The 22,514-nt window shown below is 38.9% G+C and overlaps 5 protein-coding genes across 6 annotated transcripts; 3 read left to right on the top strand and 2 right to left on the bottom strand.

Moving 5' to 3' along the window:
• Positions 1-256: 256 nt before the first annotated feature.
• LOC137728554 (uncharacterized) lies at positions 257-2,057 on the top strand. The gene is given in 5 exon segments (XM_088677204.1): positions 257-537; positions 647-749; positions 1,588-1,647; positions 1,726-1,817; positions 1,911-2,057. Coding segments are annotated over 5 exon segments (573 nt in total). The 5' UTR covers positions 257-306; the 3' UTR covers positions 1,998-2,057.
• A 215-nt stretch (positions 2,058-2,272) lies between these two features.
• On the bottom strand, positions 2,273-4,681 carry LOC137727877 (protein LOL2-like). Of its 2 annotated transcripts, none has more exons than XM_088677205.1 (4): positions 4,521-4,681; positions 3,851-3,958; positions 3,109-3,218; positions 2,273-2,667 (listed from the first exon to the last, which is right to left on the bottom strand). In XM_088677205.1, exons 1-4 carry the CDS (start codon positions 4,597-4,599, stop codon positions 2,596-2,598), a joined length of 369 nt encoding a protein of 122 aa, XP_088533331.1. In that variant the 5' UTR covers positions 4,600-4,681; the 3' UTR covers positions 2,273-2,595. The 2 variants fall into 2 exon arrangements, with proteins under 2 accessions (XP_088533331.1, XP_088533332.1); XM_088677206.1 differs by having other exon boundaries at positions 3,851-3,952.
• Positions 4,682-5,214: 533 nt separating this feature from the next.
• On the bottom strand, positions 5,215-12,387 carry LOC137727876 (DNA-directed RNA polymerase II subunit RPB2). Its single transcript, XM_068466712.2, has 23 exons — positions 11,914-12,387; positions 11,178-11,399; positions 10,797-11,087; positions 10,504-10,701; positions 10,266-10,417; positions 10,068-10,188; positions 9,939-9,983; positions 9,650-9,860; positions 9,098-9,174; positions 8,890-8,997; positions 8,690-8,806; positions 8,250-8,405; positions 8,067-8,171; positions 7,834-7,959; positions 7,669-7,746; positions 7,474-7,569; positions 7,262-7,377; positions 7,110-7,179; positions 6,978-7,031; positions 6,739-6,885; positions 6,351-6,650; positions 5,835-6,257; positions 5,215-5,714 (listed from the first exon to the last, which is right to left on the bottom strand). Exons 1-23 carry the CDS (start codon positions 12,160-12,162, stop codon positions 5,595-5,597), a joined length of 3,582 nt encoding a protein of 1,193 aa, XP_068322813.2. The 5' UTR covers positions 12,163-12,387; the 3' UTR covers positions 5,215-5,594.
• A 2,183-nt stretch (positions 12,388-14,570) lies between these two features.
• LOC137727515 (CASP-like protein 1C2) lies at positions 14,571-16,095 on the top strand. The gene is made up of 3 exons (XM_068466364.2): positions 14,571-15,056; positions 15,276-15,378; positions 15,722-16,095. The coding sequence occupies exons 1-3, from the start codon at positions 14,902-14,904 to the stop codon at positions 15,956-15,958; spliced, it is 495 nt and encodes a 164-aa protein (XP_068322465.2). The 5' UTR covers positions 14,571-14,901; the 3' UTR covers positions 15,959-16,095.
• A 1,238-nt stretch (positions 16,096-17,333) lies between these two features.
• On the top strand, positions 17,334-20,028 carry LOC137730121 (Pentatricopeptide repeat (PPR) superfamily protein). The gene has a single exon (XM_068469185.2). It carries the CDS (start codon positions 17,744-17,746, stop codon positions 19,517-19,519), a length of 1,776 nt encoding a protein of 591 aa, XP_068325286.2. The 5' UTR covers positions 17,334-17,743; the 3' UTR covers positions 19,520-20,028.
• Positions 20,029-22,514: the final 2,486 nt, after the last annotated feature.

The following is a 22,514-nucleotide window of genomic DNA, read 5'->3' as shown; positions in this document are numbered from 1 at the left end:
TAAGGACAAAATAAAGGATAAAGTGAATAGTACCAGGATTGACTTTTTAGTGTAAAAATATGGTTTTTCGTTAAAGTAAATAGTACCGGAAATTTTTCGTTAAAATTCCCAAAAAAATTTGTTTTCTTATTATTTGGCCCACTTATTATAGCCCAAAAGTGAGTTAAGGCCTGGCCCACTTATCAGTCGGAACTCGCGAGTGTAAAGAGCACCAAATTTGAATGCGCGGGAGAATCTCACCCAGTGACTCAAACGACCTTCATCAACCTCCGAACCAAAATCCTCAAGCTCCAAACGCTGACAACCATGTTGACCGCCAAAGCGAGCAACAAGAAGAGCAGGACCGAGCCGTGGATAGCGAATTCTGATCACTTCGATCTCGACCTCGACCTCTCCAAGTACGATTTTCCGATTCATCGATTCTTCTTCTTTCAATTTTTTCACATCAATGGTTTCTTCGCAACAAGTGAACTAATCGGGTACATTTTGTTTTCTTTACTTGTCAGGCAAAGTTTCGCTAAATCCCTTTCGAAGAGCTGTGGAAAAAACGACGGGTGATCCGGCACGAAATTTTTGAATATGTAGTTGTTATGTTGGAAGGCATTGTGTAATGCCCTAATTTATTGTTCTGATTAATTTGATTTTATGCATGCAGTGTGAGAACTGCTTGAAGACTGAAGCTATCAAGTTCCAAGCAGTTTATGAAAAGTTTTGAAAGGATCAAGCAAACCATCTGTAGGCCTTGAAAGGTAGTCCTAAACCCTAATAGGTCAGTTCTTGGCATACAGTATATGATCCAATCAGCATCACTCCTTGCATCGGTTTTGTCTTCGTAGTTCGTAGTATAAAAATTCAAGTCGATATAATCTGGTCACAGTAACTGAGAGAAAGGTAGTGCGACTAGGTTAACTATCAGAAACTGACTTATGTTTCTGCATACTTTTTGGTTCGTGGATAGGAGGTTTACTTTACATGTAGTTCTGTGGTCTCTCTCCGTTTTCCTGTACAACAAAACGCCTTATCTCACTAATTGGAGCCGGCTATATGAATTCTAGAACGCCATTACGCTCGGTTTTGCGCCAAGTTTTCCGTTAGCTCCAAGTACTCAATGTTTTTTCTTAGTCTCTTTCCAAGTCCTCCTAGGTCTTTCTCTACCCCCTTTGCCTTGAGTCTCAGTCTTATAATCGCATCTTTTAACAGGAGCATTGGTAGGTCTTCAGTTCACATGTCCAAACCATCTTATCCGATTTTCTCTTATCTTATCTTCAACATCCACTCCTACTCTACCTCGGAAATTCTCATTCTTAATCTTGTCATATCTCATATGGACATACATTCAGCGAAGCATTCTCATCTCCTTTTTCCTGTAAAAGTGAAATTAAAGATCATACCCGAACCGCAGTATAGGTCTTGCAATCATATAATCATGAATCTATGTGTAGACCCTTGATGTTGTTGGGCATTATTGTTCGGTTTTGGCAAAGGAAATGCTTCTGTTGAGCTATATCCAAAACGTAGGGAGAGAGAACAATGCAAATGACTGCTGTTGGTCTTTGTTGATTACTAACCGTGGAAGTTGTTAGACAGGAATTATTTCGAAGTACGAAGAAGAGAAGGAAAGGCTCTGCGCACGATATGAACAATTGAGTAAGCAAAAGAAAACTCTCTCTCCTTACCGTGAAGTAGGAATCGGATATTGCTAATGTTCCGGCGGGTTGATGTCAGGGAAGAGAGAAAGGAGTTTGATTTCTGAGCATGAGAAAGGTTGCGCTGATAAAATTGCCAAACTGGAAGAGTCACTGAAAAAGAAGAAGCAGGTACCTCTCTCTCTCTCTCTCTCTCTCTCTCTCTCTCTCTCTCTCTGCAAACATGTCTCAAAACAAGATTTGTTCTTCTGTTTGCAATCACAGGACGACAGAACTTTCAGCGTTCTGAGAAAGACTCTTGGTTCGTTTTTGGACAATGGTTCCGACGAGGACATCCCGGCTGATGATTGAAGATCACTTCAGAGTTCAAAAGGCCAGTGCGACAAATATTCAGCCGTTAAATCTCCGTTAACCCGAAGTGTTACGTTTGTTATTACTTTCAATATGATATAGTACATGGTTCTGCGTAGTTTTCTCAGTTTCGCTATGGTAGTGAACCGAAATTGATGTTAATGTCCGTTAGTACCGTTGTACTATAATTTCCCATGACTTTCGAGAATGCTTCTCTCTTCGTCATGGGAATTGCTTGCACCCTAAGCATAGTAAAATTTTAGAGATCAGTGATCTTTGTTGGTTGTCACACAACATATCATTTCTCTCAAATAGTTTAGCTAACATAATGTCAAATCCGTCTCATTACATTTTCGTCCGAAACAGCTTATTATGGCTCAACAGTTTAACTTCATATACAGTCGCAAATTAAATTTGGAGAAGAGTTGTTCATTGTCGATCGTACCAAGAAGATCCTTTCCTGCGAAGATCAAATCAACCAGTTCTGGTGTAAGCCCTTCGTTCTTCCCCAATCCATGCAACGGCAATATAAGGCAGAGTACTGCCAAGCTTCGGATGCTGGTTACAATTTCTGGACTGCCTCACTCGCATGAGCAGTTTAGTGAGCAGGATTAGGAGGAGCTGGTGATTGCCCCTGTTGGACGGACCATGGCGGGCGCTTGTTGTGTTCCTACAAAGAAACATTTCACATCCACTCACACAAATGAAACAAAAGCAATTGCATTCTAATCTACTTGCAATAACTATACAAATGACAGACAACTTATCTCAAAAGTGCTTTTCTTCTTATTCTCCCTTGTAATGATACTATATTGACTACTACCAACGAAACAACTCCATGAAAGTACAACCGCCACTATATGCTCACTGATTAAAAATATAACTTTCCTCATCGCATCATACCTATTGTGAAGTCTACAAAACCAAAACTTATACTTAGGGAAACATGCGAGAAGTATAACGACATAACTTAGTGATTATCCCGGAATATTGTTCTGAATGCTACCTCTTACAAATGGATTACAATCACAACATACATAAATGAATGGCTCCGATATGTCTAGAACACATACGTAACTATTTTACTTTTTCAAGTAAATTGTTTACTTACTCCAACTTCTGTCACAAAATTGCAAGAGGAACACCTGACGGACGCCGCTCCATATGGGTACATCAGCAACACTGCACAACTACCACATTTAACTTGTCCAACCTGATGAGCTGATAAAAGAAGAATCCATTAGAAACTAGAACATACATTTGCAGAAGAGAAAATGACACATTACTACGCAGACAATAGGCTCGAAGGCTCTGGTAACTGAAATCTATCAATCTACAAGAGAAGCAATAGAATTATAAATTACTCGCAATTCAGTGATGAGGAGTGTACGGGGCGAAAGACAAATTTTGTTCTCATAAGCATATTGCACTTGAAGCCAACTTCAACAACTTAAGTCCATGACTCAATTTTAAGTCCATCGGAATTTTTGGCGTAGAACCCAAGTATTGCACATTGCGTATGGACTGTGGAAATCACATTGAGTGAGGCACTGGAGGGCTCAATCAACTCAAAAGATCCGATCATCCGATCATATCCGTTAAGAGTATTATTGCGAAATTTTGCTTTTTGAGGTTAGTTTAGGTCGCGCTTTAGCTTCACGTATGGCTTATTTGCAGGAATTTCAATGCCACCGCAACCTCTCTTTCCCTTTTTGCATTGCCGCCATATGTTTTAGCGCAAGATATAGAAAATCATCATAAATTATCGAAAACTAAGAACAAAAGGAGAGAACAAAACACATATAGAAGCGTAACTTATTAGCCACTTAGTAAGTGAAGGAAGAGAGAAGAACCTTCTAAAACAAAGTTGACTGTCTGACAGCACGAGCATTCGACATGTCTGGCTCCTCGTGGATACTTAAGCAGGCGGCGGCATGAGCCACAAACCATTTGAGCTATTTCTACATCACAATCACACACCATGTGAGAAAACCTTGCACTATTTATTAATCCCGCAATGAAATGAAAGGCTTTAAAGAATATTCTTCCAAATCCCCCTCCCCTCCAATCCCTTCTTATTTGAAGGGTCACAATTAAATCACGTCAACGTCCGGACGGGAGGGGATTTGGAGGGAAGGAATCCAGTTCCATTGAAATTTATGCATTGTAACCCAAATTATTCACTTTCCATTCCTACAATAGAAACTTTTGCGACAAAGCAAGTGGGTAACTTTTTTTGGTCGATACAAGCGATATTCTACCTTAAATCTAAACTATTGGGGAAGGATTCGAACTCGGTTGCATAAAGAAAGCACATAAGCTCTAGCCAACCTGGCTACACATATATGCGCCTAATTGGGTAACCTTTAAAATTAAAAGTGAACCCAACCCAGTTGCGGTTGCTAAATGCTAATCATAATCATATACAATACAACGAAGAATCCAAAAACCTTTTCCCTTTTCCAAGAAGAAGAAAAACCCAATTGATACGAATCTAAAACGGAAAGAGGCTGACTGACTCACCCGAAGGCGGTGATGGCTGTGCGGCGGTGGATTGGAGCTCCGGCTGTGGCGCTTCGTCTACCTCCACTTTGCTATCCATCCTTCTCCTATGTGCCTCTCTCTTGCTGTTGCTTGGCACAAACGGCGGGTTGCAGAAAACGACGTGTCATGATACGATGTCGTTCTGGCGGCCAACATTTAACTTAAATTCTGACCTTAAATTAAGAGGTAGATTTGTTGCCGTATTTTGATCGTACTGGATTTATACATTATTTTTCTCACTGTTATTTTTTCTCTGATAAATTATTTTACTTTCTACACGTCTATTTTGTTTCAATCTATCCCAAACTCATCCGTTATGTCTCACATTACCTCACTCCGTTAACTAGACTGAAAGGGACATTAGTTTCGCTGACGTTAAGATTTGCCGCTCAAATTCAAAGTTTTATTTCCTTTACCAATTTTAGATGAAAATTTATAGTAAAATCTCGTTTGTATCAAAACATATATATCACATTCAAGGAAACATACAAGCCTATCGTCCTTATTCACCTAAAACATCTTAATGATAGAGGAATTCCGACCATAGAGAGTAAAAATCGTTGAAAAGGACTGACAAAAGATTATCAAGAAAAATTATAGGGCTAGGTTTGGATCGAGTTCAGTTCTTTCGGGTATTTTTTCCAGTCCTAGCTTAATGATCATGTCGCACACCTTGGGAAAATACACATTTACTCGCACAAAATGTTCAAGTATTTATATATATGATTTCATGTGATGGAACTACAGAAAAATTACAATTAGGAGGTTCCAACTCTCCACTTAAAACGACACCTAAACAATACGGTTTGAACCGATTCCAAACACAAAGCCATTCGAATCCGATGAAAATACATCTACTGATTCTGATTAATGTCTTCCAATCCGCCCGAGGCAGAAACCAATGAACCTTCTGAGTCGCCTTCGACCTCTTGAAACTCCGGCGTGTATCTATTATTATGGTGGTAAAGCCTCTAATCATCAACTCCATGCTTGTTTAGACGAAGACTCGGAAAACAAAGGACGTATCTGTTTTCGCAATCAACTTCAACTATATCAGCCTCCTTTCTTCTTTTGGTTTTTGGCCGGCTTTATGTCCTTTGTGAGCATTCTTGGCGCTATGGCCATCGACATGAGCTCTTGGAATAGCAGCTTGCAGGCATAAGGAATGTAAACCTACAGGAACATAAGACAAGCAACAGATAGCATTAACCTCTTACCGTAAGAACGGGATCAGAGCAATATTATAACTGTAGGCATGAATTCATGTATCGTATGAGAGAGAGATTGATGTACCTGAACAATGTCAGTTTTGTTCTTGCAACCCCTGCACTCAAACGAATTCTTCTTGAGATTTGCAATAGCTATTAACCCACAACGCTCGCAGACATGAACCCTATATGCATCACTCTGGTCGAACAATCTTTCTTTCAGAAAGTGAGCAGCACCATGGGCAATCATGCAATCTCGTTCCATTTCTCCAAATCGTAGACCACCATCACGAGACCGTCCCTCAGCAGGCTGCCTTGTGAGGATCTGCACTGGGCCCCGTCCACGTGAATGGATCTTGTCGTCGACCATGTGCTTCAGTCTTTGGTAATATGTGGGGCCAAGGAATATCATAGCACTGAGCCGCCTGCCCGTGTGACCATTATACATGGTCTCGAATCCACGCATTTGATAACCACAACTGTGAAGAGCTTTACTGATATTGTCCACCTAACAAAGAAAATAATAAGACGTGAGAATTTCCAGGGAAAACAAAAGAAGCAACTAAAGAAACGTTTCAATTCACGAGAAAGTGCAACTCACCGTCACATCTGTAAAAGGAGTAGCATCTCCTTCCTTTCCCATGTGAGCTGCAACCTTCCCCATGATACACTCGATCAGCTGACCAATTGTCATGCGAGACGGAATAGCGTGTGGGTTCACGATTATATCGGGTGTGACCCCTTCCACAGTCCATGGCATGTCTTCCTGCGTATAAGTCATGCCCACTGTCCCTTTCTGTCCATGTCTGCTACTGAATTTGTCACCAATCTGTGGTATTCTGACAGACCTCACCCTTACTTTGACAAACCGCAACCCATCGGCATTGGTCGTCAGTAGAACCTACAAACACAAAGTAAATGCCAGTCTTGTGATAAGAAGGCAGTAGAGCTGCAAGCAGAGGGGAGAGGGAACTGAAATGAAAATTAACCTGATCAACTATGCCGGTTTCACTGTGGCGCAAGCTTATGCTGTGGTCACGCCGCGTGTAACGTGAACTCGCTTGCCCTGGAGCCTCGTCCTGAGCCATGGGTGTGGTCTTTCCTATGATGACATCCTCACCTGAAACCCTAGTTCCCTAAGGTATCAAAAAGAACTTAATTATTTCATCTTTATTTCAGGGTATAGTCTGACAAAAAATCGTAGTAATAGAAATATACATATACTTACAGGAGGAGCAAGACCATCATCATCCAATTTGTCATAAGAACCATGTCGCATACCCTGTAAACTCAAACCTTAGCATAGTGTCCAACATGAGCAGCACCATTGGAAATATAAGCTAAAAATTGAAATTCTCACCATAGTATTTGCTCTGTCAGGACGCCCAAAATCCTCTTTGACAAGGGTCCCCATCTTTTTCTCCTCGTCCCTGTGATGGGAAAAAGTTATTGATGCAACATTGTAGGAAAATAAATGATTGTATTCAAAATAGCTGTTACAGATAAACTGACCTATAAGATCGGAAGAATAGTGACCGGAAGAATCCACGGTCCACAGAGGATTGATTCATAATGACAGAATCTTCCTGGTTATAACCGGAATAACAAGAAATGGCAACAATAGCATTCTGATGTGGAATGGAAGACAAAGAAAACATTCATCATCAGACTTTAGTTAGAAAAGTGAAAAGAGAGGAATAGTAAAACAAAAGTTAAATACTTACGATGCCAGCGGGAAGCTGCCGGAAGTGGAGATGCTCCATGGCTCGTGTGGTGACAAGCGGTTTCTGAGGGTAGTATAAAACATACGCCAATGTATCCTGAGTGAAGCAACAAGAAGTTTCTCATTAATCAACTGTAACGCTCAACAATACAATAGAAGAAAAAATAATTAGTTACACGTGGGAACCAAATCATACCATCCGGAACTGATAATTGGTGACGTAAATCCCCATAGCTTGCTTCCCCATAGCAGATTGATACGTATTACGTGGAGACTGATCACAACAATAGCTAATAAATATATGAAATAATAACTTAATAACATATCAAGCTCATTAAATTCACCTGTACAACAAAATCACCTGATTATGATCAGGAAATGGTATAATAGAAGCACAAACACCCAAAATAAGTGATGGGTGGATTTCACAATGTGTATAAGTGTCCGAATATGCCTCCTCAGGATTGAGTCTTGCTTGGACAAGATCCTGCGCACAAGTTTTTCCAAATTGAATCATGAATCCCTACAGCTTCTACATGTCTCTTTATAATCCAAATAAAACCCAGATGAATTTTTCCAGAAAGAACTACTAACATTAATTGTCATGGAAATCATTGTAGTCTCCTCTTCTTCAGTGTCAATATATTCAATATATCCCTTCGCTACAAGGTCATGCCAACCAGCATCTTCAGGGCTTTCCTGAAAGAATATAAGGGTAGATTGATGTAAACATTGGAAGTCCAAAAGAAATTAAATAGAAGATTTCTGCTAGCTCACCCTCTGCTGCAATGCATGAATATCTCTCTTCTTTATGAGAAGCCTCTGTTTGTCCACAATGAATAATGGACGACTGCAACGGCCATAGTCAGTATATATCCGCAATTCTTTCAGACGGATATCCCTCACAACCCCAACTTCAGTGTTGACATCAACCTGCACAAGTACAAAGTAATCAGCATCTGTAACATTTATTGTGACAATTGAACGTGGAAAGTTACTAGTCAGAATGGTTATAAGCACGTGCTATAAGATTGGGCAGGTAAGACCAAAGCACAAGGTGAAAAGGAAAAGAGGAAGAAAAGAATGGGGAAAATTAACCAAACATAGACTCTGATTAAAAAGCCAATGTTTTGAATGTTACAGATTGAGCATTGTTCTTTTGGCACATATCTACCCAAATTTACAATTTTAAAGAAATAAATAAAAGAGATACTCACCCGTCGCCTTAGCTTTCTTAATGTTCTCACCAACATTTCAGGATCACGATGGATTCCAACCCAACAGCCGTTCACAAAAATTTTTGTAGCTTGGGGTATAACCGCAGGAGAAATTTCCTACAGCCAAGATAAAGATGCTTGTTAAACTAAAGAAATAAAGAAAGCATAGATCAGAATCCATTACAACTAATAGAACAAACCTCAAAGTTTTCTGTACCCCATTCTTCCAAAAATTCCAAGATTGGATATGCAGCTGATCCTACCGTTATGTATACCATCAATGCAAGATTCTTGACAAGCCCGCACGCCTGGTTTAACAGACAAACTAAGATTTAAGTGCCATGTACAGAAAGAAAGGGTTTCTCAAGGTAACTTGCAGACTTAGAACTTTTAAAATGTGATACTCACTTGGCCTTCGGGTGTTTCAGCTGGGCACATCATTCCCCATTGCGAATTATGCAGCTGACGTGGTTTAGCCAATTTCCCTGATAAAAGAAACCTTTAGTTCAAGGGAAGGAGGGGACCACAGACAGCAGTAGCAATAAAATGATTTGGAAAAAATAGACGCTACAGGTTTTGACCTTACACCACAGATGAGGCTTATAACTGCAATCCAAAGACCTTATAACCATAGGGACCCTGAGATGTGAGAGGACGCTACAAAGTTTAGGTCGGAGTGGTGTGAGGGATGGAGTGATGAAGGAGGAGGATGTAAGCTAATTGCATATGGGGATGGAGTGATGAAGGAGGAGGATGTAAGCTAATTGCATATGGGGCTGGAAGACGAGGATGCCCTAGCGCTGGGCTAGCAAACAGGTTGACTGGACCGGCATTAGGAAGGTTGATTCAGTCATTTGAGTGGGAGAGGATTGGTGAAGAGAGGGTTGATCCAAAGTCCTTACATTTGAAACATAACAGTGCAAAACACAGCAGAAGCCAGAAAGCAGAAAGTGGTTTTACCTTCACGCCCTATTGGAGAATTCAGTCTTCTCAAGTGTGAGAGGGTGGATGCGTATGTCAAACGATTTAACACCTGCGACACGCCAGCCCTTGTACCAGCTGCATTTGCTTGTCCCCAGTTTCCAGTGGCAAGTGAATATTTGAGGCCACTCGTGATGGTTTTAGCTTTGATGGCAAATTGCAGATTAAGATCCTTTCCATTGTCAACACACTGCAACATGCATTAAATAGGTAAGTAAAAACCCAAATAAAATAGAAATCTAATAAATTCAGGGTTCATGTAAATAACCTTCTGTGCATAAGCTCTCACATCCTTAGTCAACTTCCTGAATAGCTGCGATTACATAAACAGTTCCATGGTCAACAACATAATGGTAAAAAATTCATACAACCTCTAATTTCCACTAAAAACACATACATTTCTAAACAAGCCTCCAAGTAAGGGACCAGCAAGATCAAGCCGCTTGTTACCATAATGATCCCTGTCATCCTCTGGCCTCCGACCAAGTGCACAGAGTAGAAGCCTGTGAACGATATATCTGGAACAAGCGCAAATGCATATTTAGTTAACAATTCAAAATCCAACTGGATGCTAATGCATATCCTAAAAACCTACCCAAAATAGTAAGCTTTCTTTGTCTCACAAAATTCTCCAACACCAACGTGTGGAAGCATTTCCTTTTGTAGAATCTCTTTCGCATACTTGATTCTCTTGTCTCTACTCACACCAACATTTGCACCTCTCTTTCCAATATAATCTAGTGCAACCTGTAGCAGAAAATAGAATAATAAGTCACATGCTAAAAAGAATTTGAGAAACTTGTAGACATCAAACCATGAAATAGATGAAACACCTGTTGATTCTGAATCACAAATGCTTCTTCCAAAGAAGGTCTGAGCAACTCCATCATTTGAGTATCAGAAAAGTCATAACATATGTGCTCGAGGATGTCTTTATCGGCAACAAACCCAAGAGCCCGGAAAACGATAATAATAGGAATTTCCCCTTTAATATAAGGAAGTGTAGCTTTGATATACTGTCCCGAAGAACCCTGCAATAATACAAATGCAAACAAACAAAATGAAAACAAAAAGCAGACACTACATGGACGAAAATAAACAATACTGCCACAATCAGTTTCATTACCCCTTTAGAACTAGTCCGGGCAAGCATCCGAACAAACATGGTACTGGGCGGCCTGTTTTGAGACTCCGCCATAGACCGAACTTCAGCCACATAGGCGTACTTGTTCGGCTGCCTCTTCTTGAACACATAGACATGATTGGTACTCATCTTCTCTTGAGCAATAAGAACCTTTTCACTCCCATTTATAATAAAATATCCACCTTGATCGTATGGACACTCTCCCAGCTCAGTTAAATCTTTCTCTGAATTCTGGTACAGTGTGCAATAACTAGACCGAAGCATTATAGGAACCTGATAATATGCAACAAAACAAATTCAACCAAGTTGTTGACTAGCAGTGTTAAACTCATCCATCGTTATTGAAATAATCACATTACACACCTTCCCAATGAATACTTTGGTGAAATCCTGGGTCTCGGTGAGTTCTTCGCCATCGTGTCCTTTCTTTATCATCCTCTTTGAGACATCCACATACAAGGGTGCTGAGTACGTCAGATTTCTCAGCCTTGCAGCTTTGGGAAATAAGGTTGCAGTTTCTCCATCAGATTCGGTCATCATGGGCTTACTCAAATAAATCTGACCAAAGCTAATCTTGCATACAGTCTGTAATCCAACCCAACAGTGTTAAAGCTCCAAACAACATAACCATGACAAATGCTCCAAATTCTACTTCCATTTTGTACTAAATAATTGACTGGAATAAAGATATCCTAGCTCCCAATTGCTTATCCAATTTTAGATTTTTGCACCAACTATTACCCTTAAATTCATCGAAACTACAAAGCTCGGATTATTTAATGACGATACCATTTGCTTGAATACAACAGTATTAAAGCTCCAAAGAATGCTCCAAATTCTCCTTTCGTTTCATAACGAAGAAATCAACTGTGACTCTGTGAGAATAAAACCCTAGCTCCCAATTGCTTATAAGTTTGTGGTTTTGTGCACCAAGTATAACCCCTAAAACTACAAAAATTAGGAAGCTTGAATTCGTTAACAACAATACCATTTAATAGAAGTTCTACCATTGGCAAAACCAGCCCTAAAACCCCTGTTTGTTTCACTAGAGAAAACGCAGGCAATTTCCCACCCATAATTTCCCGGGAGGAAACCCTACCTCGGCGAAATCGGGCTGGTGCCCCGGGTTGTGCTGCGACTCAGGCCGAATCTCAATATCCGCAGACTCGTCGACAATCTCCTGCATTGTGTTCTGAATGAACTCGTCGAACGAGTCGAGCTGCTGGCGCACCAAGCCCTTCTCCTCGAAGTAGGCGGAGATGACGGCCCACGCGTCCTCCTGCGTGATTTCGTCTTCGTCGTCGTCCTCCATGTACTGCTGATCGTCGTACTCGTGCTCCTCCTCCATGATCTACGGTGGCGGATTGGGATTCGAAACCCTAGGTCTAAGTCCGGTTTGGTTCTCTGCGTCCGATTGAACGGGGTCGTTTGATAGTGCTAGCGAAACCCTAGCGGAGCTTCTTCGCCATTGGGGTTCGGAGGAGACTTTCCGGGGAGGATTGCAGAGTTGGAAATGTCGAGTGAAGTGAGCTTTTATTTGGTTTATGCGTTTTGGACAAGGAGGTAGAGTGGTGGTTCGGTTGGATAAAAAACGACATAAAGATTAAGGCGGTTTCGGTCGTAAGATGGAAAAACGACGTTGACTCTCGTAGTGGAATAAATGCTAGAAACATTTATTTTTACTTTTTATATATTTTTGTTAATTTTTTTATTGTTCTTCCTCAATTCATCTAATTCGACGATTGAAATAAAATACACTAAGAGGGAAGTATTCTGATATTTGACGTGTGATCCTAATTTCAAACTTAGTATTTAGAGATGGATGCGGCCTTGATGGTTCATCTAGTCACTGATATGACTAATACAAGTTTTCACCCTCTTGGTAACATATTGATTACTACAGACAATTTATGAGACGTATTGGAGGTTGTGAACCGATTCATGTGTATTAGGAGAAAAATATGGTTGCAAATAACTTTGCTAATTGAAGCTATATTATGAATCTTGGATATTAATATTTTGAGAATCCGCCTAAATAAATTGAGATTCGTTTATTTGATGATATGTTAAGAGTCACTAGGACTCGCCTTATCTGTAATAATATATTTTTGAGCTAACTTTCACCCCCGTTCATTACCAAACTTGAATCTTACTTCGTCTATTGATCTAAATTCTAGTTTTTGATGAATTTTATTACAATTTGGTAAAAAAAAATATATATATTATATTAGAGGGATAAGACAATGGGATCGAAACATCAGCAGTTAAAAAAAATAAGAGGTAAAAACAGTAAAATGAGAGCAAAACCGTCAAAACACTATTGAATGACTAGTATTTTTATTGCCTTTTAGCATATATAGAATTTCCTTCTCATTATACTCTCATTTTGTTCACTTGTCTTTTGATATAAGCAATGATGAGAAGGATAAGCAAAGTAAAGATAAATATTCTTACTTAACCAATTTATAGGTTCCTTTACAAATTTCCTTCACTTTTACTATTTCAATTCTTTAGGCTTTGAAGACTCGTGTAGATTAGGACAAAAGTAAAACCAACCCTAGTAAACTAGACATTGGTCAATCACGTTCAATTGTAAACATCACTCTTGGCACGCCTCAATCCCGACATCTCTTTAATACCAGGATGTCACATGTTGGCCGACATCCGAGGGTGACGAAGCCATTTAAAACATGCATGAGAATTAAAATATGTGATTAGAAAAGGATATGCTAATGCAGGGTCGTGTTCAGAGCATACAACTAATTAAGAATAATGGGAAAGGATAATTATAAAAAGGTACGAACCAAGAAATCGGTACCACATAGAGAAGACTTGAAGATCCCTACGTGGAATTGCCCTAACTCCGGGATTGTGTGCCACGATTATAACTCATGAGGGGGTGCAAAAACAGAAAAGATGAGTGGACCAAAGTTTATAATAATACTAATAATAAGAGAATCATTTTCTTTATGAACATACTAACCCCTTGTTTTGAAAACATATATATAATACTACATAATAAGTTTTCTAAAAACTCTAGCATGCCGTGAAAACATTTGTAAAACATGTATACGTAAAACAATGCTCATAGATGGTAGTAAAAACCATCCGAAAGCAAATATGTAAATCTCATCCATATTTTACACTCTAGGGGTATCATAATCGCTTGAAGGCAATACATGTCCATCACCTGAAGATGAAGCTGAATAACATGTCCATCACCCAAAGGTGAAGTTGAATAAAATAGCATACATACACACCGGCATTAGCCGTGACTAGTGAAGTTGTCCGACACTGCTTTCGGCAGTGAAGCTGAAGGTATATCATAAATATCTCAATACTCCTCCATTGTGTCCTATGACCATAGACATCATACCTGTGGTGTGTGTATGTGTCGTATAATAACCCGCTAGATAGTTGGTGTAGATTAAAATAAAAGTAAAAGCAACACTAGATGTAGCTAGACTTTGGTTAATCACGTTTAATGGTAAACGTCACTTCTGATCATGGGCCCCTTTGATACAATTTATGTAAGAAGTGCTTGTGCTCGTACATATTTTTCTTCAACCGTTTTACTAGAACCATGTACAAATTTTTATTAAAAAGCCAAATGCTATTTGACCTTGTGGCCGATTCATATCACGAAACATAATCAAAATGAGAACAATCGATCATGTGGAGTGCATGCATGCAATCACATAATATAAATGGATCATGCTATGATCCCTTAATTTACACACAAATTCTTCATCAAAACTTTGCTTGTAGAAAGAAACCACGTGCCAAACTCTGAACGGACCCAAAACGGGTTTAGTCGGGCCGGGGCCCGTGTTGCTGTGTAAAAGTTTAATTGGCTGGTGTTGCAGCAATCTTCACGCTCTTGTACAATTTGCAGGTAACCAAACCCTTGTTGGTGTGAAGAAATACAAAGAAGACAAGTGCCCTCCCTCCCACCTCCTATCTGTCCTCCTAATACACTCTCTACATCTACCCTCTTCTGCTCTAAATATACCCCTCAGCATTTCGATCTTCCCTAGCTTAGTTCTTCGTTTCGTCGTAAAACTGTGTCGTTTAGGTTAACTTCTCCATGACTCAGACCAGGAGGATCTTCACCTTTGTGCTGAGGCTGCTGGCCTTGGCTGCTACTGTTTCTGCCACCATAGTTATGGTCACCAGCCACGACTCTACCAGGGTCTTGAACTTGACCTTCAAGGCCAAATTCAGCGATTCCCCGACTTTCATGTAAGTTTACTCTTCAAGTTTCTCCAAGTTTGTAACAAATTCGCAAACGTGAATTAGGTCAGTTTGTTAAACGCAATATGCATCCGAGTTCGGTAGACCGTCGACCTCTCTCTCTAGATAGTCCATTTTCCTCGCAATTAATCATCTTCTTAATGCTTTTATATAACTTTTTCTTGTCATTTTGTATAACTTTTTCTTTGTTTTAAAACATGTAAAAAGGTACTTTGTGATTGTGGAGGCAATTGTAAGTGGATACAACCTTATAATCCTGCTTCTTTCTTCGAAGGGTTCACTGTGGCGCATTGTTATCATCCTAGATGTGGTAAAAACACCATGTTATTCCTTTATTTAATTTCATAGTTTAAGTGAATTCTTCCTTTTTTATCTGAAATAATGACTTGTTTACCAACATGAAATCGGTGTAAGAAGAAGTCAGACTGAGGATAACGACTTGCATGAAACAGAAACGCTAAAGTGATTGTGTTCCGAACCAATCATGCAATGTCATGTAAAAAAGTTAAAACACATGGCGACACGTGATAGACATGCACGGGCCGTAAACCACCACTTTAGTGTTCTTGTTTCATGTAAGTCTCTTTTCCAGCTCGAGAACCGTCATTCTAATTTCCAACTTAATGGGAACTGAGGGATTGAAACTGTTGCAGGTTGCAGCTCTTCTTCTTACTTCAAGCATGTCAGCGGCCCTGGCGATAGGTCAAGTGGGGAAGAAAGGGAACACTCACGCTGGTTGGCTGCCAATTTGTGGACAAGTGTCCAAGTTTTGCAACCATGTCAATGGGGCTCTTGTTGCTGGCATCCTTGCAGCAATATTTTACTATGTGCTTAATCTATTTACTCTTTACAATGCTCTTAATCCTCTCTTCGTGGTAAAACCTAGTTAATTACCATCAAATTCTGTTGGGTTAATTTTCCTTTCGATATTTCCCAGCATTTTTGCTTTTTCCACCGTAAAAATTTGAATGTAATATTGTACTTGAATGGCTGTTAATTTGGAATTTATGAAAAAGTCCTTTTTATATATTTTTTTTCGAAAATGTCCTTATGAAATTTTTTTCTTCTCTTTCATACTATATATATGAGTATGACGAACTTTGAGATTCTAGAATTTTTAATTGTTAGGTGACTTGTCCCAGGGTTAAGTGTGATTTTGATGTGTGAAAATTAACATTTTCCCTAATAGTTGGCAATGTCCTATTGCCTTTTAATAAGACGTATATTGATGTTAATTAACAGCATCATCGGGATATATCTCTATTTTTTTTTTTTAACAAAAGATATTATTTATACTAATGAGAATGAGTGGACTTAATCTCATAATGGGCTAGCAATAACGTGATTTGATTGCATAACTTGGTTACAAAACCATTAGCTACAATTTTTGGACAAATATTACCATTTTGGTGGTGTTTCATCGTCTTTTTTTTTTTTTTATTCGTATTGTTTTAGGGTTATTTCTCAAAGTTCTATTTCATATTAAAAAGAAAATAATTAAAAGTTAAAAATAACATTTTGAAAAAAAGGCATGTACTCAAATGTTAATATGACATAGAGTTGATATAGGTGATGTTATTGTTCGATAATTTGATTCTTCCAAATGTTTCTTCTTAACATTAACAGATGTCACAAGTTTCTCGTTAATAGCAACCTAGGTAAGGAAAACTACACTAATTCAATAGTAAACCAGCAGATTTTGTCTACTTCAAAGATCAATTCAGGCTAATATATCCAATAGATAAAGGAATCTCAAGCATATCCAAGATAACATTGTACACTATGATCCAACGATCAGGATAGCCTAAAGATGTATGTGATTGAACACAAAACTAAAATTTCTCCATATGCCACTGAAAGTCGGGATTCTGGAACCAACAAACACAACCTACATGGCCACATGGCCTTAGCTCATGGAATGATGAAAGTAGAGTTCAGGTTAGTTATTAGCTATCTTCAGTTGATTGCTTCATCTACTTATTTAGGGTAACCTCTTGACATCTGTTAATATTAGCGAGCAACACTTCATTTTGGCAATGAAAAAGTTAACAAAGAACAACATGAACATGCTTTGAGCCTTTGACTGCTGGACTTACCGAGTTGGTCCAACGTTGTAGCAAGGTTTGCTCTTTCCCAAGTGCTCTCCAAGAAACAACGAAAATATTTTTTAATGAGACGATGTTATAAATTACTCTAATTTATAAGAAAGAAACTTTGAATTCGGATGTAAGGCAGCAAACACAATGCTCTACCTGACTAATCTAATCCGCATCTACCTTTTAATTATTTTTACCTTACTTTCGAAATATAGCCACTCAAAACCTCCTCAAGCCTCGAACCAAGGCTTGAGTTTTTTGTATGGCAGCGGTATAAAGCAGCATACACAAACACCGAGGATCTCATATTTTTGTGAGACGGTCAGTTTGTCCGAACCATAGACAGACTATGTAATGTTGGTCCGACAGTCGTACACGAGCAGTCCCTGGCCTAGTCATGAAAGGCCACTGCTGTCGGAGACGGGGTGATGAGGAGGAAAAGGAAACCCCTCATGGAAGTTAAAACGCTGCGCTTTGCACTGAGAGTTTGCTCGCGCGAACTGCAAATTAATTTGTACTGCGTGTTAAAACTTAAAACGCTGCGTTTGGAACAACTCATACAATTTCCCTTCTCTTTTCATGGAAGCCAAACAGCTCCGGCACGATCTCGGAGTCGCCGGTTCAGCCCCGAAGTCTCCGGCCTACCTAGCTCTTCTCCGAGCCGGTCCGCGGATCAAACCGCTGCAACAAGTCCACGCCCACCTCGTCGTGTCCGGTTCGCACCGCAGCCGCGCCCTTCTCACCAAGCTACTCACTCTGGCCTGCGAAGCCGGTTCGATTTTCTACACGCACCGCCTCTTCCTCTCTGTTCCGAGCCCGGACGCCTTCCTCTTCAACTCCCTCATCAAAGCCTCTTCGAAGTTCAGCTTCCCGCAATACACCGTTTTCTTCTACCACAGCATGCTCGCCTTCTGCATTCCGCCGTCGAGCTACACTTTTACGTCGGTGATTAAATCGTGTGCCGATCTTTCTGATCTGAGACTCGGAAGAGGCGTTCATTCGCATGCTTTGGTATGTGGGTACGGCGCGGATTCGTTTGTTCAAGCCGCTCTCGTTAGCTTGTATTGCAAATCTGGAGATTTGGGTGCCGCCTGGAAGATGTTTGATAAAATGCCGGACAGAAGTGTTGTGGCTTGGAATTCGATGATTTCGGGTTATGAGCAAAACGGGTTATCGAAAGAAGCGATTGAGGTGTTTGATCAAATGCGGGAATTGGGTGTTGAACCTGATTCGACGACTTTCGTGAGTGTATTGGCGGCTTGTTCTCAATTGGGAGCTCTTGGCTTAGGCTGTTCGGTGCATCGTGATGTTATTAACAGTGGCCTTCATGTGAATGTGGCTCTAGGCTCTTCACTGATTAACATGTATGCTAGGTGTGGGAATGTGAGTAAAGCAAGAGAAGTTTTTGATTCGATGAAGGAACGGAATGTGATTGCTTGGACGGCTATGATTTCTGGGTATGCAACGAATGGTTATGGTACTCAAGCTGTGGAGCTCTTCCGTGAAATGAAAGCTCACGGTCCTGTTCCTAACACCGTCACTTTTGTGGCAGTCCTGGCAGCGTGTGCTCATGCAGGGCTAGTTCCAGAAGGCCGGGAGGCTTATGCAAGCATGAGGCAAGATTACGGCTTAGTGCCAAGTGTGGAGCATCATGTTTGCCTAGTTGATATACTCGGGCGTGCCGGGCTTCTCAATGAAGCATATCAGTTGATTAAAGAGCTTGGTGCTGAGGAGGCAGCCCCGGCTGTTTGGACTGCCATGCTTGGGGCTTGCAAGATGCACAAGAATTTCGATCTTGGTGTAATAGTTGCTGAGCATCTGTTGGAGGTTGAGCCTGAAAATCCTGGCCATTATGTAATGCTTTCGAATATATATGCACTGGCAGGCCGGATGGATCGGGTGGAAATGATTAGAAACATGATGATGGGAAGAAGCTTGAGAAAACGAGTTGGCTATAGCACGATTGACTTGAATCACAGAACCTACCTGTTTAGCATGGGAGACAAGTCCCACCCCGAGACTAGTGAAGTTTATCAGCATTTAGATGAACTAATGTCCCGGTGCAGGGAAGCGGGGTATACACCGGCGCCTGAGTCAGTGATGCATGAAGTGGAAGAAGAAGAGAGGGAATATGCCCTTAGATATCATAGTGAGAAGCTTGCAATCACATTTGGGCTGTTGAAAACCAAGGATGGTGTGTCCATTCGGATTGTAAAGAACCTTCGAATGTGCGAGGACTGCCATGAGGCAATTAAGTTTATTTCTATGGTTACCAAACGAGAAATTATTGTTCGGGATAAGCTTCGGTTTCACCACTTCAAAGATGGCTCGTGTTCGTGTATGGATTACTGGTGATGAATGAGATCACCTCCAATGCTCCAACTAATCGTCTAGTTAGCATTGGGGGGGATTTAAGCTGTCCTCTACAACAAAGACATGATTCGAAATAGGGTTCTATCACATTGCTTGGATTGCACGCAGAGACAACTGGCAGATCACCGGTAACCAGGATCAAATGCAATGTTATGACTTTCTGGCCAATCTATGGAAAGGCTATTACGAATTGCATCTTATGGGACAAGGGACACCAAGTATGGTGTATCGGACCAAAGCTGAAATGCTGAATCGAAGAACCAGATCAGGGATGTCGCGGAGCATTAGTCGAGCTCAAAATTTCAAGGTTCGATGAAAAATGAAGCGAAAATGATCTGTTTCTGTAGCTATGTTGTACCATTTTTTGATCTCAAAATATGTTATGAGTCAAACTATGTGCATGAAAATGCGGTGAATGTTTGAAATCAGAACTCTAATGATGAAAAAATATGCCACCTGCTCTAGTGGTCCATGAAGGTGGGCTTTGGGTCTTTCCTATATGCTTCATAGTCCGCCTGGTTGCATTCTGGTTGGACACCCAACATTTTTGCGTCACCAACTACTGTTTGTCTGGTGATATATTTCTTTTAAACGTTAGAGTGTCTCAAACTCGAATCCTCCGCTAGATATGTGCTTCTTGCATGAAGATTTAAAGTGTTTTTTCAGGATATACTTAGATTTTTACTAAATATTGATTTAAAAAACATTTTCACCAAAAGTTGTTTTCAGTCATATTGAAAACACTTCCGAACAAGCCTTCATTTATACGAAAAGAAATTAGAATTTAGTGCATAAAGATAAAAATGTCACTATAACAACTAGCACGGTGTGACTCAGTAGTTGGGGATGAATATAATTATTTTACATAACACGCTTTTGGTTTGATTCTTGTTGCTGATGAATTACACAATGATGACTAATTGTTGAAATTTCTCTGTGTATCTTCCTGGCTCGTAGAAGAGTCCCTTTAAAAGAACAGAATCATTCATAAGTATATCCCATGATAATATCTTGTGGGTTTATGAAATTCCTATGTTATTAAATTCATGGCACATGTTTAGTGGGGTTAAAGAAATGATATTCATTGGTATAGAAATAAATTCAATAAAGAATGTGATGTAGCCGTTGGAACTTGGAATGTTACAAAATCATAACTTCACGTCTTATAAAACCATTAGTTTTATTGGCTAATACGTTTAGGAATCGGGGTTTAATACTTTGGTCTTCATAAAACATTAATTTGAGTTCCAATAGTTCAGTCATGTCATACACATCTGTCACGTGTAATTTTAAACTTTAGTAATATTTAATTATGAAAGATTTTCAGATTTGATTTACTTTGAAAATGACAACAACGAGAATTATCAATCTCTATTTCACTAAGTGGGATCAAGTGTATGAATTTAAAAATATTACTGTACTCGTTTTTACATCATGTCTCTTATCATCTTCAAATACTTCATATCTTTTCGTAAAACCTCTTCCTAGGTCTTTCAAAATCTTTTTCTATTTTTTTTGCTCAAAATCTTTACCTTATAATCGCATTTTTACATAAACAACGACAATAATGTATCAAAATTAATTTTGATCCGACAAGTATATGATTTTTAGACAAATAAATAAAATTAGTTAATATTATAATAAAATGGTGTAAGAGATTCTCTGCCTTTAAAACTTTACCGACCAGGCAGAGAATAATATATGACTCATTTGTATGTGCTTTTAAAATGATTGAAAGTTTTTTTAGCACTTAAAGTGTTTTATGCAAGAAACAATAGTTATGTTCATCTTCCAGAAAACACTTTAAGTGGTTTTGCATGATTTACTTGCATTTTCACTAAAGATTTGTGCTAAAAATATTGTTACTAAAAACACTTTCAATCATTTTAAAAGCATATACAAACGAGCATATAAAAAATAAAGGGATCACAGGACGCATATCCGGTAACAACACGGCAGAACAAAAGGATAATGCAAACCCACGTTTTTGTGCTTCAGCTGTTAATGTCAGCATAAAAAGGAGAATAAGAAAACCCCACCTTTTTCTCAACGCAATATCAAATGATCGGTTTCAAGACTTGAAAAGTCATTGATTATTCTTTTTAATGAATTATTATACAATCTTCATTTAATGAGAAAAGAAGTTACAACTAAATTTCAAGTCCAACTTTTGATACACGGCAAAATTTAACTGCGAAAGAATAAAGAGTGGAGAGGTAGTTTAATTATAGTCAATTTATGGTTATGTAATATTTTTCTGTATTTATAGGTATTGAGTTGAATTTTATGCATGACAAGTTTGATATTAGTTATTCTCCCATCACTCCTTAATGTATACATCTCGTCGTTAAAAAATGACAAGTAATGAATTTATTTACAAATTACAACTAAAAAAAAAAATCATAATACTGTAATAATAGGGACTGTTTAAAGTCCAACTTTAATTAGTAAAATTTCTTAAAAGAGTAAAAGTTCAACTTGAATATTTGAGATTCTCTTATATCATAAAGTGTCTTTTAAGAACGAAAGATGGGTCTAAAGGATACAACATTTGTAGGGACAACTTGTCATCATACATAAACAACTCCTTTGACTGTATATATGAAAAAAAAACTTAAGAATTTTCATCCATCTTTTTAGGATTGTATTGTAAAAGATTAAAATAATAAATTATGTCAATTTCAACTATCTTTTGTGACAAAATCTTTCTTTTTAAAGGAATGTTATTCATACCATGTTTATATACCATATTTCTATACCACCTTAAATGACATCTGATGTCGACAACTACATTATTTGAAAAATTTACAAAAACCCAAGGAAAGGAAGGAGAAAGCTTCCTCGTATACCACAATCATCATTTAATTAACTAATTTTTTTTTTAATTATTAGTTTATTAAATAATAAACTAAATTTAAAAATCTGATTAATTCAAATAATGTGACTGTCCACATCAAATACCATCTAAGATGATATG

The sequence above is a fragment of the Pyrus communis genome, chromosome 10, assembly GCF_041283825.1.
Source record: "Pyrus communis isolate YQ-2024b chromosome 10, ASM4128382v1, whole genome shotgun sequence".
NCBI classification, from domain to species: Eukaryota; Viridiplantae; Streptophyta; class Magnoliopsida; order Rosales; family Rosaceae; genus Pyrus; species Pyrus communis.
This window is presented reverse-complemented; position numbering and strand designations above follow the sequence as displayed.